Source organism: Oncorhynchus mykiss, chromosome 3 (genome assembly GCF_057628025.1).
Source record: "Oncorhynchus mykiss isolate SJ-2025 chromosome 3, ASM5762802v1, whole genome shotgun sequence".
Classification (NCBI taxonomy): domain Eukaryota; kingdom Metazoa; phylum Chordata; class Actinopteri; order Salmoniformes; family Salmonidae; genus Oncorhynchus; species Oncorhynchus mykiss.
The window spans coordinates 33224069-33241746 of record NC_143024.1 but is presented as its reverse complement, the minus strand read 5'-3'; the positions used below and the strand labels follow the sequence as shown (position 1 = coordinate 33241746).

The window sequence follows — 17678 nt, the reverse complement described above, 5'->3', positions numbered from 1 at the left end:
TCACAGATTTGGTTTTGATTCATTAGGATGCCCATTAGCGGACGCCAACTGGGGTCCGACACATAAAGAAAAAGACATTACAGACCAATAAAATACTTAACATGTAGTGTGTGTGTGTGCATCTATCAGTTACACATACATGTCAGTAAATACACACAAGTACTGTTCGGTCACATGGGGAGAGGTGTTGTGCCATGAGATGCTGCTTCATCTGGGGGGGGGGGGGGGGGGGGGGGGGGGGGGGGTGTTTAACCGGGCTTGCTGTTCTCCTGCACTATATAAGAACTTGTACTTGTGCTATATTTGAACTTGCACATCTACAAGTAGCATAGAGGCCATTGAATTAAAAACGAGTTGTCTTTCCTGTTAAACAAATGCATTAGTAAGAGCAATTACTTATATTAATACACACCACTGATTCACTCTACTCCTCCAACAGTGGGGGTGCTCACATTCCCAGTGGAGTGGGGGCTGGAGGAAAGGTTGAGATGGTTACATGTCTGGCTGTGAGAACACACAGCAAGCTGCCTACACAGGTTTAGTATTTAGTTTAGTATGTGCTCTTGCATGAACATCACTAAAGTGGTCATATCGTCAACTGTCCCTACACTTCTCAGCAATGTATCTGTAGCAGAACACTGGAACAAATGTAGATAGCTATGCCAGAAATATTGCAGAATGCACTCATGTCTGTCAACATCGGAAATAATGTGTAGGCTGCTGCACAGCTTTCCCATAGACGCACACCTAACAGTTAGCTAGCCAACTAACAACAACCTGCTGCTAAACTAGCAGCTAGCTAGCTAACTTACACAACAAATACGTGTTTTATGTGATTTGGTAGTTATTGCATTCATCTCGGTGGCAATGTTTACCCGTCTGTAGACAAGACTCTTCAACGGCAAGGTTAAATCAGTTCTAAATATTGATGACACCCTTCCCAGTAAAGTGGATGCCATGTTTTCAAAATTTGATTTGATTTGTGCCCTGATTTCAGTAGGGTACAGAAGGGGAGAGGGTTATTGACTATAAAGTAGGTGGTTCCATGATCTTAGTCAGACTGTCTTGAGTCATTTTACGTATTTATAATACTTTTTCTTTCAATATCAGCACAATATCCCTATTATTTTGCATTCACGTATTCAATTTGATGTTGTCGTCATTAAAGAAACCATTACATATTTTATATTTCATATGATCACCCTATTTCCGCATGTCAATGGTAAGGTCCATGATATGATGGCGATGGTTACCGTAAACCTCGCATGACAGTTTTTTTAACCAACGTTTGCCCATATTTGTAAAGTTTATCAATTATAAGAATGACTACATCTTTAAATAAATAAATCAATATAGTAAAAGTATTGAAATATATATTTTCTCTAACAAATTCGATCAAATGAGCACATTTTATATTTAATGGCGCCTGTTATATGTATATTACTGTAGCCCAACCAACCATAATGCATGTGGTACGGTTAATTTGTACACGAAGAGGCTAGCTACACTGTATGAAAAACAAAACACATAAATTGGTTGCTGCAACGTTTTTTCGATGGCGACAGTAGAACCCAAACTCATCCTTTTATTTAGCGGGAAACGCAAATCTGGAAAAGATTACGTGACGGATTTGATTCACCAAAGGTACTATTGACATACTGTTTACAGACCTATCAAAGCTATTATCGCTGAATTGAATGCTCTATCACGTGTTATATTCGTTTAACAATGTGATTTGTGTTTAATTTCTATCAGACTAGGTCCAGATGTATGCTGTATCTTGCGTCTCTCGGGTCCTCTTAAACAGCAATACGCACAGGTTGGTACTTGTGTACAGTTGTGCTACATCATCCTGGCCGATCCTCGGTGTGCAGGCTTGTGTTCCAGCTAATACAACACCAAATTCAGATAATCGATCAGATATTAAGCGCTGGGCAGGAACAAAAGCCTGCATGCCCAGTTGGGTCTACAATACCCACTACTAGTGAATGGAGGAACAATACCACTGTCTCTCCTTATATTACCCACTATGCCTACAGGACCATGGATTGGACTTTGATGAGCTGTTGGGAGCAGGTGAGTACAAGGAGAAGTACCGTGCTGACATGATCCAGTGGGGTGAGAAGCAGAGGGAGAAGGACCCAGGGTTCTTCTGTCGTGTGGCCATCAAGGAAGCCCAGCAGCCTATCTGGGTAAGATAACAAAATTCTCAATTGATCCACTGTTATGGGGCAACACACTACAAGCCAAGTCCCGCCACGTACAATTTGTCAAACGCAAGTCTTTTGAGTCAGGTCTTACTTGCTATTAGAAACTGACCATCTGCATATTTAGTGTTGGTGAACCTGACCAAATAACTTTTCCAGACACTGCCTGATGAGCAGTTGAAGTATCATATATTGTCCTCTACCATTATACTTTCTCTAATCTCTATTGTGCCCCAGATTGTGAGTGATACGCGCCGTCTGTCAGACCTGCAGTGGTTCTGGAGGGAGTATCCTAGTCAGTCTCGCTGTGTTCGGGTGGAGGCCTCAGAAGAGACACGGAGGGAGAGGGGCTGGGAGTTCACAACAGGTGCAATACCTACTCTGATCACGTAATAATGTTATTTACTTTTGAGAGAAATACAATACCTCTTCAACGACAATCAATTCAACACCACACCCTCTCTCTCTGCAGGAATAGATGATGCTGAGTCTGAATGTGGGCTCGACCAAGGAGTGGATTTTGATTGGATAATCAAAAATGAGGGCGATGGATCCCAACTGGAGGAGCAGCTTGCTACTGGGCTGCTCTCAATAGCCAAAGAAAAGGCAAAAGAAGACTGAATTGGAGGGGCCATTACACAGCTGTAGGAACTTGCTGAAGGCTCTTATTGTTGGAAAGTGTAGTTGGGTATACATTACACTATTTTCTGTGAAAATCCTAGAACATCTGTCACACTGAGGAGCAGCAGAAAGTGGGAATATGTAGTATTTATTTCTCTACAGTGTTCTGTACTATCAACTAAGTAGCAGGGCAAGAATACTAAAATCTGATCAAAAACCCAAACATGAACGGTGTGTATATTAGCACTGACCGATATATGAATTTACATGGATCACACACACACACAACTGCCAAAATTAAACACTTGAGAAAATAAAGGATACAAAGTATATTGAAAGCTGGTGCTTCCACACAGGTGTGGTTTGAGTTAATTAAGCAATTAAAACATCCCATCATGCTTAGGGTGATGTATAAAAATGCCCAGTAGCCCATTATTTTGGCTACCATGGCTAGAAGAGATGTGCCTGTCACATTCATCCAATAAAGTTCAACACTTTAATAGCTGCCAAGGTGCATTAACTTTTCTGGTGCCCTATTAATTGATGTATGTTGGAGTTTCCTTTATTTTGGTGTTTACCTGCACTTAGTGATGTCCTCCATGCAGGAGGCAAATGTCATCAAGACCTAATGTGCAGATGACTTAATCTGTACTTATATAAGTGTCATTGTGCCATTTTTTAATTTTGTTTTTAATCGTCTTAGATTGTACAATAGGCTACTAGAAAAGAGTTTTAGTTGCACATATGTTGACCCATGGTAAAATTAGCACAATACTGCATTACACACCCATTCAACAGGATTAAATGTACTAGACACAGACATGATCAATGTTCTAATAGCAGGGTAAGTGTTAGTTCGTAAAACATTTTAAAGTAGACATGAGGGAATCAATGTTCACATTTTGAAAGAGTAACTCCATAGCACTCAATTTCTAAATTAAGAGTTGCGTCAAACTGAAGAAAATAAATGGGGAAAAAATATTTTGGAATGTCAATACAAATCGTGGTTCTTTATTTTTTAAATGGTGTCCATTTGTGTGTCATAATTATTACAATGAAAACATTACTGATAACACAATGTTTACACCCTTGGCGTCGAGTGAAAATTTCCAGTTAAACTTGATGCAATATTTTACTTTTTATTTCTTTACATTTTATAAGGTTTGCAGTTCACTTCATTTGCAGAAAAAAAAAGTTTTGCCTATACTGATAAGTTTAGATAATACCCTTGTGTCCCTTCTCCCTATTCATTGGCCCCTATGCTTCCATTTTGGCAGTGGAATGCGTAGTGATTGGCTGATCACTCCCCTCCCCCACATCTTATTGGGAAAAATAACAATTAGTTTAGAGGTCTACAGCTGCAATTGGCTAGAATATCTGCATTCAATTCTGTCTGAAGCTATACGACATTTATATCCCTTCAATGACCTACAACTCATTCACAATTACATTTCCTGATCCTGAAGGGGGAAGTTAACTGGGGGGAAAAAAAACATTCAGTTTACAGTAACTTGTGACATTGGCCCTTTTTTGGAAAATGACTCCAGATAAAAACAAAAATACAAATGTCATGCAACTAAACAAAACACTTCTCCCTTTTAAGAAATAAACATGTCACCCCCCCAGCCCTTACTTGTAAATTAACACAAACTACTTGACAAAAGGTAGCACAGTTGTGGACCCTCTGGGCATTGGCACAGTAGAAAAGCAGTGCTTGTGTAAGGATGTTCCAGCAGAAGGTGAGTGGTTAGAGGGGGACAAGAGTTTGAGGCGATATGTTGGTAGGGCAAGTGGTTCAGATGGGGATAACAGAGGGAGAGTTTATGATCAAAATGGTGGTCCCATTCCAAAAGGGAGACATAATTAGGTAAGAGTTATTACCCTCGCCACCTTCATATGTGTCCCAGTGGACACCAAATATCCCCGTAACAAGGGTTATCAGAAAGAGAGAAAAGCCTCAATGTATTTAAAACGCTTACGGCTAAAACAGCTAGCAGCCAAAGAAAGATCATAGGAATGGCCTCAAAACACACCTAAGCTGGAATGTGAATATTAGAAACCTGTGAGACACTTAAGATGTGGGTGCTTGAGTAAATGTTGCCCTTTTAAGACTAAAAGAAAGCTATGAAGAGGCTCTAAAAAAAATAAGGGGGGGGGGGGTGCTCATCCAGAGAGCATCCGCAGATACTGGGGTGGAATGTGGGAGGGGCGGTCAGCCATTTTGGTCTACTGGGGAGAAACATTTGGCTAGGTGTGGACTGAAGAAAGTGCTACCTTCACCAAAAACAATGAACATCCCCCCCACGCTAAACAGTCAGCCAGCACAGACAGAGAGACAGGGCCAGAGGTGAGGGGGTGGAGCAGTAAGAGGTGGTGGAGGGGCCAGTAGCCACTCAGAAGCTGTTGAGGTCCTCCAGGGTCTTGTCCAGGGTGGCGTGGATGTTGACATTCTCCTCCTTGGCGTTGGCTAGCGCATCTGTAAATCACACAAAGAAAGAACGAATGTAAGATAAGGGTCCTCCTGGTGGTGAGATGAGGACGTAGGAGGCAAGACATTGAGATGTTAAAAGTGGTGTTTGAGTTTACTAAGAGGTCTACTACACTATAGTGGAGCAACGCCAAGGGCTAAACCATGTCAATCCACATGACAAAACCTCCTGATAGCATCAAATCAGTATATGACTACTTTGAAAACAATAAATCACATACATTAAAAAAACTCAAGGAATGAGTTCAGCTGTAGCTGACAGAAGTAGTAAGACATCTGTTTCTACAACTCCAAAAGATGGTATAGCTCCTGGTCAGATGTTGAAGTTGGAGATCCCCCTTAATACCAGGGGTCAACAAATATCAGAAAGTACTTCCTGGTAATTCTAGCAGTACCTCAAAAGGGGAACTTAGACCAAAACATAACATTTGAAAACAACTTCTCTATATAGTGATAGAACAAAATATGTAAGCCTTAATCTGTAAAACAAAACCCGGGGTGACTAAGGTAAATTCTATGACATAGCTTCATAATTCACAAGGTCTCCATAGAGCAAAGAGAGCCGTGTTGTATGCTATACATTATGGAGGTTTGGTATCACCAGAGAATAATTCCCTATTTAACTACAGTATAAGTCACCTTGAAAACGAACACAGCCCGAGCTACTGCATGGCCTTATTTAGCTCTGACAGAGCGAGATCATGGCAGAAAACGAGATCTACTCACACTAACATTTCATTAAAAAGGTCTGACCTGTCAGCTACATTTACAATTTAGGCCTTTAGCAGACACCTTTATCCAGAGCGACTTACATTCAACTTCAAGTATTTACTTCAGCACATTTCAGACTTGGAATGCAACGCAATGTGCTTTACAGAAAAAAATATATATAAAAGCTGAAATATTTACACGAGAGAGAGCCTGGAAGAGTTAACAATGCCTCAGTTTCTCAGATGCCAGGAAGATGAGACAAAGTAAAATACCATCCTGTGTAGATAACCAAGGTGGCTTATGGGAAGGTTAGAAGTGACTGACTAAGCAATCTTGGTATCAGCTAAAAAAAACTGCAACATCTGTAAAGGCTAGACTCTCAGCCTAACAGCCGGTTAAGACTGGTGGGCTGACGGTCTCACTGCAATAATTAAACCGATATTAAATAAAAGATGATTGTTTGACGAAATGACCAAGACTCTCTCAGTACTGAATATTTTACAGCAGATATTAGATACATCCACAGTTTCTCTGGCAGGCTATTCCAAAAGCTGGGGGCATAATAACTAGAGGCCGTCTCTTCATGCCTCTTGGTCCTAGGCTTTGGTATAATTAAAAAGGCCAGTGCCAGAGGACCTGAGGGACCTACTGGGTACATAACTTAAAAGCATGTCTGACATGTATTGGGGTGCACAATTGCAGATTGATTTACAAACAATAGAATCTTAAAAATGTATTCCAAAACTCACAGGCAGCCAGTGCAAAGACCTTAAAACCGGGGTAATGTGTGCTCTCCATCTGGTCTTGGTCAGTACCCGTGCTGCAGTATTCTGTATGTTTTGCAGTTGACCAATGGCTTTCTTGGGTAGACCAGACAGGAAAGCAATACAGTAGTCAGACTTGTCAACTTAAGGTAGTGAAGTAAGACAACCACGTCAGTAAAAACATTCCTCAAAGCAGCCATCAGGTCCGTGCTAGTAAGGAAACAAGTCAAAGCGCTAGAGTAAGAAAGTACAACAGTAGTGGGGTTTAATTTTGCTTGCTATGAACACGTTTTGTACTGCCTGCATGGGACAGCAAGTGTTATAGTTATGACTGGAATTCACAGTATATTGGTTGATATACTAGTTTGGCTATCGTTGCCTAGTTCTCAACACATAGCTTTATTTGGTATTCATCACAACCTTTGGCTAGTAAATTACCGACCTATGTTGGCTAAACTTTTTTTATTAAAGTGGAAAGAGACCCTCCATGAAATCTTGGCTGGCTTGAACAAGAAAAATATTTTTAAAGGCATACTAGCAAAGTATTCACCCAGCCAGCTTCTGCTTAAAATTTGTAGCCAGCGTAATATATATATATATATATATATATATATATTTTTTTTTTTTAAATTGCAGTAGCACAGTCATGGTGCACTAGATGGAAACAATGACTACATGCATACATACCAGTCAAAAGTTGACACATCTACTCATTCAAGGGTTTCTCTTTATTTTTCTATTTTCACATTGTAGAATAGTTAAGACATCAAAACTATGAAATAACACATGGAATCATGTAGTAACCAAAGTTCAAATATATTTTATATTTGAGATTCTTCAAAGTAGCCACCCTTTCCCTTGATCACTGCCAAGAGTGTGCAAAGCTCTCAACCAGTTTCATGAGGTAGTCACCTGGAATGGGTTTCAATTAACAGGTTAGCCTTGTTAAAAGAATGTGGTATACAGAAGATAGCCCCATTTTGTAAAATACCAAATTCATATTACGGCAAGAACAGCTCAAACTTTAAGACACAGCTCTTATTTTAAGACAGGAAGGTCAGTCAAGGCGCAAAATTAAGAACTTTTAAAGTTGAAGTGCAGTCGCAAAAACCACCAAGCCCTATGATGAAACTGACTCATGAGGACCATCACAGGAAAGGAAGACCCAGAGTTACCTCTGCTGCAGAGGAGAAGTTCATTAGAGTTAACAGGCACAAATTGCAGCCCAAATAAATTCTTCAGAGTTCAAGTAACAGACATCTCAACATCAACTGTTCAGAGGAGACGGCGTGGAACAAGCCTTCATGGTCAAATTGCTGCAAAGAAACCACTACTAAAAGGACACCAATAAGACTTGCTTGGGCCAACAACAAAAAAAACAAGCAATGGACATTTGACAGGTGGAAATCAGTCATTTGGTCTGATGAGTTCAAATGTTATTTTTGGTTCCAACCGCCATGTCTTTGTTAGACGTAGAGTAGCTGAAAAGATCTGCACATATGTGGTTTCCACCGTGAAACATGGAGGTGGTGAGATGTGGGGGTGCTTTGCTAGTAACAGTCAGTGATTTATTTAGAATTCAAGGCACAATTAGCCAGCACAGCTACCACATTCTGCAGTGATGCGCAGACAGGACAAATGACCCAACACAACTCCAGGCTGTTGAAGGGCTATTTGACCAAGGAGACTGATGGGAGTGCTGCATCAGATGACCTGGCCTCCACAATCAACCGACCTCAACCCAATTCAGATGGTTTGGGATGAGTTGGACAGCAGAGTGAAGGAAAAGCAGCCAACAAGTGTTTAGCATGTGTGGGAAGTCCTTCAAGACCATTGGAAAATCATTCCAGGTGAAGCTGGTTGAGAGAATGCAAAGAGTTCGCAAAGCTGTCAAGGCAACGAGTGGCTACTTTGAGGAATCTCAAATGTAAAATATAACACTTTTTGGTTACTACATGATTCCAAGTGTGTCATTTCATAGTTTGCCTTCACTATTATTCTACAATGTAGAAAATAGTACAAATAAAGAAAATCATGGAATGAGTAGGAGTCTAAACTTTTGACTGGTACTGTATATGTACGTACAAAGCCATCAATCACTTGACAACATTGATTTCTATGTGAAGACAATAGTGCATCGAAGTCAAATGAAGTCGGTTAAGATGGCATCTCATTGAGACATAGCACGCGCAATTTGTGCTAGTCCAGGAAGAGACGTTGCAGGCTAGCTCAGTGCTGCCCTCCTCATCGAGTAACTCACGTTTAAGGCCGACCGGGGTACTGCAGGCTGCCATTAGAACTAACTTATGTTGTTGTGAGCGATTAAAAGAAATTCAAGGACTGTTCAAGGACATACATCTGGTGTATTAGAAGCAATTGGTACCACATTTTTTTTTTTGGGGGGGGGGGGGGGGGGGTCAGTCTTTCTTCCCTGGATGGTAATAAATAACTTACTTATTATCTACAAAACAAAAAGAAGCAGCCCAATATATATTTAACAGACACCATTTATCTCTACTGAAATGTGGGTAACCTGCCTTGTGGGGGATATTTGATACAACTTTATTTTAGTTGTGGGTCTTGTGATTTCTTTATGGAATGGCTGAATGATATTGATATACCAAGACTTTATGGCAATGTTAGTAATGCTTATTCTGTCAATCTGCGATTTCTACATACATTTTTTGGACTTTTAAAATTGATAGGCTAAACCTATTGATTCTTGAAGAATATAACTTATGAATGCCTCATGAGCTTAGTCCAACTGCCATACCCCATCAGAACCCAAAATACAAGCTTGTTTTACTCCATTGTTTTACTCCAAGCCCCAAAACATGGTTAAAACTATGATTTTTATATCATGGCTGGTCAGTCCGTCCGTCGCTCGTTCTTATGATTTTGAAAGTGGTTGCATTTCTCCAACCTCACCCCTTTATTTTATTACCCCTTTTTCGTGGTATCCAAGTGGTAAGTTAGCCTTGTCCCGTCGCTGAAACTCCCGTACGGACTCGGGAGAGGCGAAGGTCGTGAGCCCTCCAAAACACAACCCAGCCAAGCCGCACTGCTTCTTAACCAGTTATGCATTAGGGGGCGCTCTTTTAATTTTTGGATAAAAAAACATTTTAAACAAGATATTTTGTCACGAAAAGATGCTAGACTATGCATATAATTGACAGCTTTGGAAAGAAAACACTGACGTTTCCAGAACTGCAAAGATAGTCTGCGATTGCCACAGAAATAATGCTACAGGCGAAACCAAGATGAAATTTCATACAGGAAGTGCCCCAGATTTTGAATGCGCTGTGTTCCAATGTCTCCTTATATGGCTGTGAATGCGCCAGGAATGAGCCTACACTTTGTCGTTTCCCCAAGGTGTCTGCAACATTGTGACGTATTTGTAGGCATATCATTGGAAGATTGACCATAAGACTACATTTACCAGGTGCCCGCTTGGTGTCCTCTGTCGAAATTATTGCGTAATCTCCAGCTGCGTGCATTTTTCCATTTGGTTCAGAGGAGAAACCAAACTGTCACGAATTATTTATCATCGAATAGATATGTGAAAAACACCTTGAGGATTTATTCTAAACAACATTTGCCATGTTTCTGTCAATATTATGGAGTTAATTTGGAAAAAAGTTTGGCGTTGTAATGACTGAATTTTCGTTTTTTTTTTCTTAGCCAAACGTGATGAACAAAACGGAGCAATTTCTCCTACACAAATAATATTTTTGGAAAAACATTTGCTATCTAACTGAGAGTCTCCTCATTGAAAACATCCGAAGTTCTTCAAAGGTAAATTATTTTATTTGAATGCTTTTCTTGTTTTTGTGAAAATGTTGCCTGCTGAATGCTAGGCTTAATGCTATACTAGCTATCAATACTCTTACACAAATGCTTGTGTAGCTATGGTTGAAAAGCATATTTTGAAAATCTGAGATGACAGTGTTAACAAAAGGCTAAGCTTGTGAGCCAATATATTTATTTCATTTGCGATTTTCATGAATAGTTAACGTTGCGTTATGCTAATGAGCTTGAGGCTATGATTATGCTCCCGGATACGGGATTGCTCGACGCTAGAGGTTAACACAATACCCGCTTAACCCGGAAGCCAGCCGCACCAATGTGTCAGAGGAAACGCCGTACACCTGGCGAGCGTGCATGCACCCAGCCCGCCACTGGAGTCGCTAGAGCGAGATGGGACAAGGACATCCCGGCCGGCCAAACACTCCCCTAACCCGGACAACGCTGGGCCAATTGCACGCCACCCCATGGGTCTCCCGGTTGCTGTGACAGAGCCTGGACTCGAACCAGGATCTCTAGCCTTAGACCACTGTGCCACTCGGGAGGCCCAGCCTCATCCCTTTACCAAAACAGTGGTGGGGTGACTAATTGTTGGAACTGCAGATGTCAAGAACTTTAAAAAAAAATCTTTGGTCTTCATTTCAAAACCAAACTGTTGCAAAAATCTCAGCAGTAACTTTATACAAAATGGTACCATTGAATATTGTGATTGGCTATAATTATGCTATGGTAATATTATCCCACCCCTAATGCATTTATGCCAAGATAGCAAACATAAGACTGTAATAAAAGGTTGTGTATTTAGTTATGGGTGTGTAATGAATTCTGTAGATTTAAGTCAATAATTACCAAGTTAATATCTTGCATTATGACAGTCATTGCTCATTCGACTCATTTTGTGCAACCACAGGCATGTCATTTTGATGTCATTGAATAGTCCATTTTAGGCATCTTGTCAAACTACTTAGTGTAGCTAGCTCAGTTAGCTGTACAATGACAATGCTGTGTGTACTGACAGTGTTTGGAATACCAAAGCTGACTGAGCTAGTCACTATTACAGGCTTTTCTGCTTCAGTAACAAGGAGGAGTCAATTTATCTACAAATAATAAACATTCCTGACACCAGGTCACATTAAAAATACAATAATTGCACAACTTCAATAATTAGTGCACTGACCAGGTTAATGTGCTACCAGCATATCTTTTAGGTTATTTTACAAATGAAAAAAAATTATATATTTGCAAGTTTCTATACTTAGTTCTCTGACAACGTAATAATTCACCTGAAAATCTGTTTTGAGCTTTCCTCTTTTGGGTCACTTCATAAGACGTGACTCAGAAGGGTGATCATGAGAGAAAGGTAAGGGTCTGTTCCACCTGTAATCTAGGATTACACAAACCTGGTCCGCAATACTGGATCGTCTTTGAGTGATCACCAGGACATATTTCCAAAATGTATGTGTGTCTGAGGATGTTATGCCTTTGGTGCCAATTCAAGAAGTGCAGCAAAATCTAGCCTAACATTCACTGTTGCATCAGACAACACTGACCCACCTTTGGTGATGCATATCCATGCCAAAATGCATAGTGGAGCGAAACCAATGAAACCCAGACAGTGTGGACAGCCAAAAACCAGTGAACATAGAGAGCACAGACAACAGCAGAGGCATTATTTTTCCCCCCTCTTCATTAGGTACAGAGAGACAGTCACAAATACAGAGTGTGTGAACATAAGTTTGTCAGAGACTGAGCAGTGCAGTACAGATAGGAAAGGAGTCCAGACAGATGGACAATAAAAAGACAGTAACACAGAAACTCAGCCAGCTTGCTGGCCGCAACTGGGCCAATGACAAAGGGAGATGAGAAAACAGTCCAAAGAGAACAGAAGAGACAGGCACTGGTGACTATGAGGAGGGGTTGGTTCTTTCTCTCTAGAAAGGAAAGGGGGGGAGAGCACGCAACCGTTGTGGCAGTTCAGGCAGACCGAATTCAGAGTGTACTGGGTTTTCCAGAAATCTAACGAGTCCAATTTATCTGAAATAGAGACGGAGCAATGGAAATTTAACACGTCAAATAATCCTGACACACCATGGTTATTGTGGTCATGGGGGTGTAAACTCACAGCAAGCCTGCAATCCATGCGACTCCAAAACACACCATGCATGACCGGAGTTTAAGGGCAACTCCACCAATTTTTCAGCCTCGTTTTCATTATCTCCAGCACAACACCAGTGTCAACATGTGAAAACAGCGCATTTAAGTTGTTCAAAATGTTAGTTCTACCCGACGATATCAAAAGTTAAATGATTGTCAAACAATGAGATTTATGGTGACGTGGAAATCAAGAAAATACTCCCTTGGGCTAGAAACTCACTGGTGTGTTTTACTTTGATTAATCCTGTGATGAGAAGCATCATTTGTTTTAGGACCTTAACCACAGATCAGAGAATTGCACCATTTTCACATATTTAGACACTGGTTTGGTGCTGGAGATGAATTAGGTTAAAGTGGTGGAATTGCCCTTTAAGTGTATTACAGTAGAAGACTGGGATACTCAAACTTGTAATTGAATTAGACTGAAAGAAATTGCCAAACAAGCAGATAACATACACACAAGCTGCAAATCAATAGTTCCAAATGGAATCCCTGACCTAGACAAGAGTCAAAGGCATTGATTTCCATAAAAATATCATGTGTCGACGGTTACATGTGATAGTGTGCGAGCCATATCTACATAGTCTCAGTGTTCGTGTCTTGTGCCGTTGCCAAGGTGACAGCTCACATCCGTTACTTTGCAGAAGTGAGTGATACGAGAAAGAGGAAAGCTCAAGGTCTCTGGAGACGTACTTGTAGCTACCATATGCTTGTATCCATCTACAATGTATCTATCCCTAGAGTCAGAATAAAATGGTATGTGTACATGGTGGACTATGCCTCAATACATTGTTTAGTGCGATACATTTTCCAGCACAATCATCCAAAGGCTACCAGAGCACATTCCACTACAATAGTTCCCTAGCAACTCAACTTGTACCATCCTCTTATGACAGTCTGCATACTGTTACTGAATCATACTGTTATTAACACACTCCAGTTCAACGCACACCACAACAGGCATCTAAATGAGTATTTACATGGAGGTCATGTCATTGAGGGCATGGTCCAACTCCTCACTAATGGCTTTGTACTTCAATTTCTGTGCATAGAGCTCATCTGTGGGAGCACAGAGGGGGAGAGGAGAAAGGGATGAGGAGAGATATACGCCAAGAGGGATGAGAGAAAGACAAAGCCAGAGAGAGGGCACAGGAGGGAGAGTACAGTTCATAACAGTACTGTAAATTACAACAATGTGGAGAGTGAGAGTCCTACCTTCCAGGTCATCAATGGTCTTTTCCAGTTTGGCCACTGATCTCTCAGCAAACTCAGCACGGGTTTCAGCCTATGGGAAAGTAACAAGTTTATTAAACCCCCCACCACAGCAATACAGGCACATACCACAGCATCCGTCATCAACCATTCAGAGATTCATGATAGGCGTTTCCGGGGAATCTCACCTCTTTGAGTTTGTCGGTCAGGATCTTGATCTCCTCCTCATACTTGTCCTCTTTCTGGGAGTACTGTAGGGGACAAAGGAAGAGAAAAGCTAATCAGAGAACCACATGTTTGGGACACTAGGGAGTCCTCGGGCTTATTCAGGACAGCACAACATCAGCGTGTTCGCATAGAACAGCCATGATTCTTCTGTCATGTAGTAGTAACATGGCTGGACATCTGTGACTAATTAGGAACAGATAAGAAACCCCCTGGGCAAAGAAACCCCCTGGGAAGGGGGTTGGCCTACAATTAGGAGAAACAGATTCTTATTCCTCATTCCTTTTGAGTACTCAGCCTGCTCATAAGCTTTTGACTGTGGCTGCTGTACTATGAGGATTTGAGTCGAAACAGGTTGCCAGTGGCAACTCTACCACCACAGACAGAAGGGGTAACCCAGACAAGTCGCGGGGCTATCCGTTTAGAATGTTCACCACCAAATATGGTAGCGAGAGGAAGTCCAGTCAAGGTTAGTGAGAGGATGGAACTAGGTGAAGCTGGGCCGACATTTGTACCCAAAACTAGAATCTGTTATGGACACAGTGCACAACGTTTTAGAGACCTGACGCTTTGCCAAAGTTAAAAACTTGCATTGTTGGGAGTGCAAGGTCGAATTGAGTTTGTGCACATGCGCACTTCAAAGGGAGCATTCCCTAATGGAAATATGCTACAACGCACCAATAGGATCTCACTAGTTTGTGTTTGGCCCACCTCCTTGCTTGTTCTGCCCACTATGCTTAATTTGCTCCCACTAAACGACACAGATAAACTCTTTGGTTAGTTATAAATATATTTTCTACCACCTTCGTGCGGACCGAGTGGGAAGGCATGGGCTCATCAAGCTGAAGCTTTTGAGAGAAGGTGTGTAGACTGAACGTGTGACTCAACATGCCTGAGGAGTTAGAGATGGACAGTTTTCTATCTGTGCAGCTTTCAATGCAGCTAGTTTGGGTGGGAGAAAAAGAAGAATGAAAACAAAAACAGGCTTCTCGTCAGATGACATCATTGACAGACACTCGTTTGGCAATGGGAGTTTGCTGAAAAGGCCTCTTTCTCTGAGCTACAGAGCACTGGTGTTGTGCAGTACAGTGTCATCACCCTGGGGGGGGGGGGGGGGGGGGGGTGTTAGGCCAGATGTGGGTTTGCATTCTTGCAGCTGCAAAGTCAGGGTGTGTGTGGCCTCTTATCCAGAAGACCTTAAGGATTACACCACAGCAGACAACCACCATGCAGACTCCCTCCCTGCCCTGAAACACCTTAGTTAGAACCAGTCCTGGTCCCCTTCAGATGGGAGAAAGAAATGGATGTTCAGGATTGAGGAGTCCCCAGTGAGCTGGTTTTGATGCCTGCTCATATGTACTTCCTCATTCCACTTTAATGGCAACAGGAGAGAACATCTGTGTGTCTGGATTTTCCTCCGGGTTGGCGAGCCTTCTAGAGCTGTTAGAGTACTTGTCTACATTCCAGGCAATCTAACGTCTGACTTTGTTGTTGACTGGGAATTTGTGATGCTGGCAGTTTAAAAATCGGTCGGTTCATTCAAACAGAGATCAGCTTATGGTGCACATGCATGTGGTTACGGGAGCAGGAACCAAACCGGTTCTGGGGGATGTCTGAAACACAACCGACTTGCTGAGGCTGTGGGCGTGACAATGCCAGACACCATTACAAGACAAACAGGTCTGCCTCTACTTTGATGAATTAAGCTGATTACACATGGCATTATAGACTAAAGACAAGCATTCTATAGCATATACCAGTACACATGCTTATTAAAACATTAGAGAATACTTATCCCCTCTCAAAGGAAACCAAACATTTCAAATTCAGGTTATGCACAACATCCAGGGTTATGGTCATCATATTGTAGTTAAAGACATTCACCAGCAACACTCATTTTCCATTCCCCTCATTTCAGTTCAATAAGGCTTTGGAGGGTTTTAGGTGGTCAATGGACCTGTAGTTGTCTCCAGGACTGGCCTGGGTGCAGTTACGTTCAGTTCCAAACAACATGCAGGGGTTTTCCCTCCCTCCCTCCTACCTTCTCAGCTTGGGCTTCCAGGGACTTTAAGTTATTGCTGACATTTTTCAGCTCCTCCTCCAACTCGGCGCATTTGCTGCAGTATTTAGTTTTTTTTGCGGTTCATTTGGGGTTGGGGTTTTAACAGGGTGTAGGAATAGGGGGATGAGGAAGAGGGTGGGTAGGAGAGGGCGTGAGGAAAATGAGGACAAAGGTCAATGGATAAGGTGGGGGGTAAAGAAAAGATGTGACAATGAACAGGGGAATTAGAGGGTGGGGGTAGAGACAACAGACAGAGATTTACAAAGAGAAAAACAAGGAGAGAAAGGCATGAACTTTAACCTCGGAGGAATGGGACCCAGAGCATGGCCATTCTGCTACAAACTAAATAATATCCCAACAATACAAAGCATAGACTTATCATACAAATCCCTGATAAACCAAGGGAAAATGTTTGTGGTCAAATACTCTTAGTAAACTTGGAATATGGACCGCCTGTAGGTCTCGATAAAGCTGGATAAATTCATGCGGATGATATGCAGAGAGTTTGAGAAGTGAAAATGAGCACACACGAGAAGGGGAGAGGATCGCGGAGGCAGCAGCTATACAATTACAGCGGTCAGTCATGCAGCCAGATGAACGCAGGAATTTATGTTAGCGAGCGTAGGAGGACTGAAAATCCCTGTGAGCATTCCTGGTTCTCACAAACCAGGTTCAGAGGGTCGTGGTTATGGACGTCTGTAATCAGACCCGTCGAGGGTCCCCATAAGGCACCATTCTGTCCTGTAGTTGGTAAGAACAGGGAGAAAGTACCTTGTCCTCAGAGGCCTGCAGGCTCTTCAGTGATTGGTCGAAACCCCTCAGCTGCTCCTCCAACCTCCGGGCGTTGCTGTTAGTGAGTGGGGGGGGGGGGGTCACATGACGCAGAAGCGCATGCAGAAAGAGCAAAAGAATGAGAGAAAATGGACAGAAAAAGACAAGATAGAGGGAAAGAGAAGATGGTAACCGACAAAGGGACATGTCGGTATGGTAAACCCACGACACATGCACGCACGCACACACACCGGGAGAGGACAGATTGGATATCGTCATGGTACTGTTAAGGCATTCCCACTTTTATGCTAATGATAACGTGCTAGTCCAGTGTAGTGCTAGCAGACATTTGAATACATATTTCAGCTATACTACAGGTAATTACAAAAGTAACAGTATCGTTCTGTTGCATAGTGAATGCAGCAGATAAACATAAGCACCTCCAGTTCACTGTTAGGTAACAACAAATCTTCAAAACATGTAAAAGTAACATAAAAGTGGATGTGCAGTTCCTACTAAAGTAACTAGAGTGAATGCGTCATGCAGTCAGGCAATGCCGTGTTGGGGCCAGTTAAGTAACGCCATGCAAACATATGGCTGAAACCCTTTGTGGCTTTAAACTTACTTCTGCAGTATAAGAGTGAGGGAACTGGTGGGTG

The 17678-nt window shown here is 41.9% G+C and overlaps 2 protein-coding genes across 15 annotated transcripts in view; one reads left to right on the top strand and one right to left on the bottom strand.

Moving 5' to 3' along the window:
- Nucleotides 1–1272: 1272 nt before the first annotated feature.
- On the top strand, nucleotides 1273–3823 carry pmvk (phosphomevalonate kinase). The gene is made up of 5 exons (XM_021593461.3): nucleotides 1273–1644; nucleotides 1756–1819; nucleotides 2040–2192; nucleotides 2445–2574; nucleotides 2680–3823. The coding sequence occupies exons 1-5, from the start codon at nucleotides 1556–1558 to the stop codon at nucleotides 2826–2828; spliced, it is 585 nt and encodes a 194-aa protein (XP_021449136.1). The 5' UTR covers nucleotides 1273–1555; the 3' UTR covers nucleotides 2829–3823.
- The window catches only part of LOC110513633 (uncharacterized), a 27053-nt gene continuing 13184 nt past the window's right edge, over nucleotides 3810–17678 (bottom strand). For 3 of the 14 annotated variants that reach the window (XM_021593420.3, XM_090228913.1, XM_090228916.1), the window contains 5 exons: nucleotides 16228–16303; nucleotides 14150–14212; nucleotides 13965–14034; nucleotides 13730–13808; nucleotides 12268–12629 (listed from right to left, as the gene is read on the bottom strand). In XM_021593420.3, the coding sequence (XP_021449095.1) occupies nucleotides 12626–12629; nucleotides 13730–13808; nucleotides 13965–14034; nucleotides 14150–14212; nucleotides 16228–16303 (292 nt within the window). In that variant the 3' untranslated portion in view covers nucleotides 12268–12625. Of the gene's footprint in view, nucleotides 5305–12267; nucleotides 12630–13725; nucleotides 13809–13964; nucleotides 14035–14149; nucleotides 14213–16227; nucleotides 16304–17019; nucleotides 17096–17678 lie in introns of those variants that run through there. The other 11 variants (XM_021593413.3, XM_021593442.3, XM_090228931.1 and 8 more) reach the window with 5 other exon arrangements.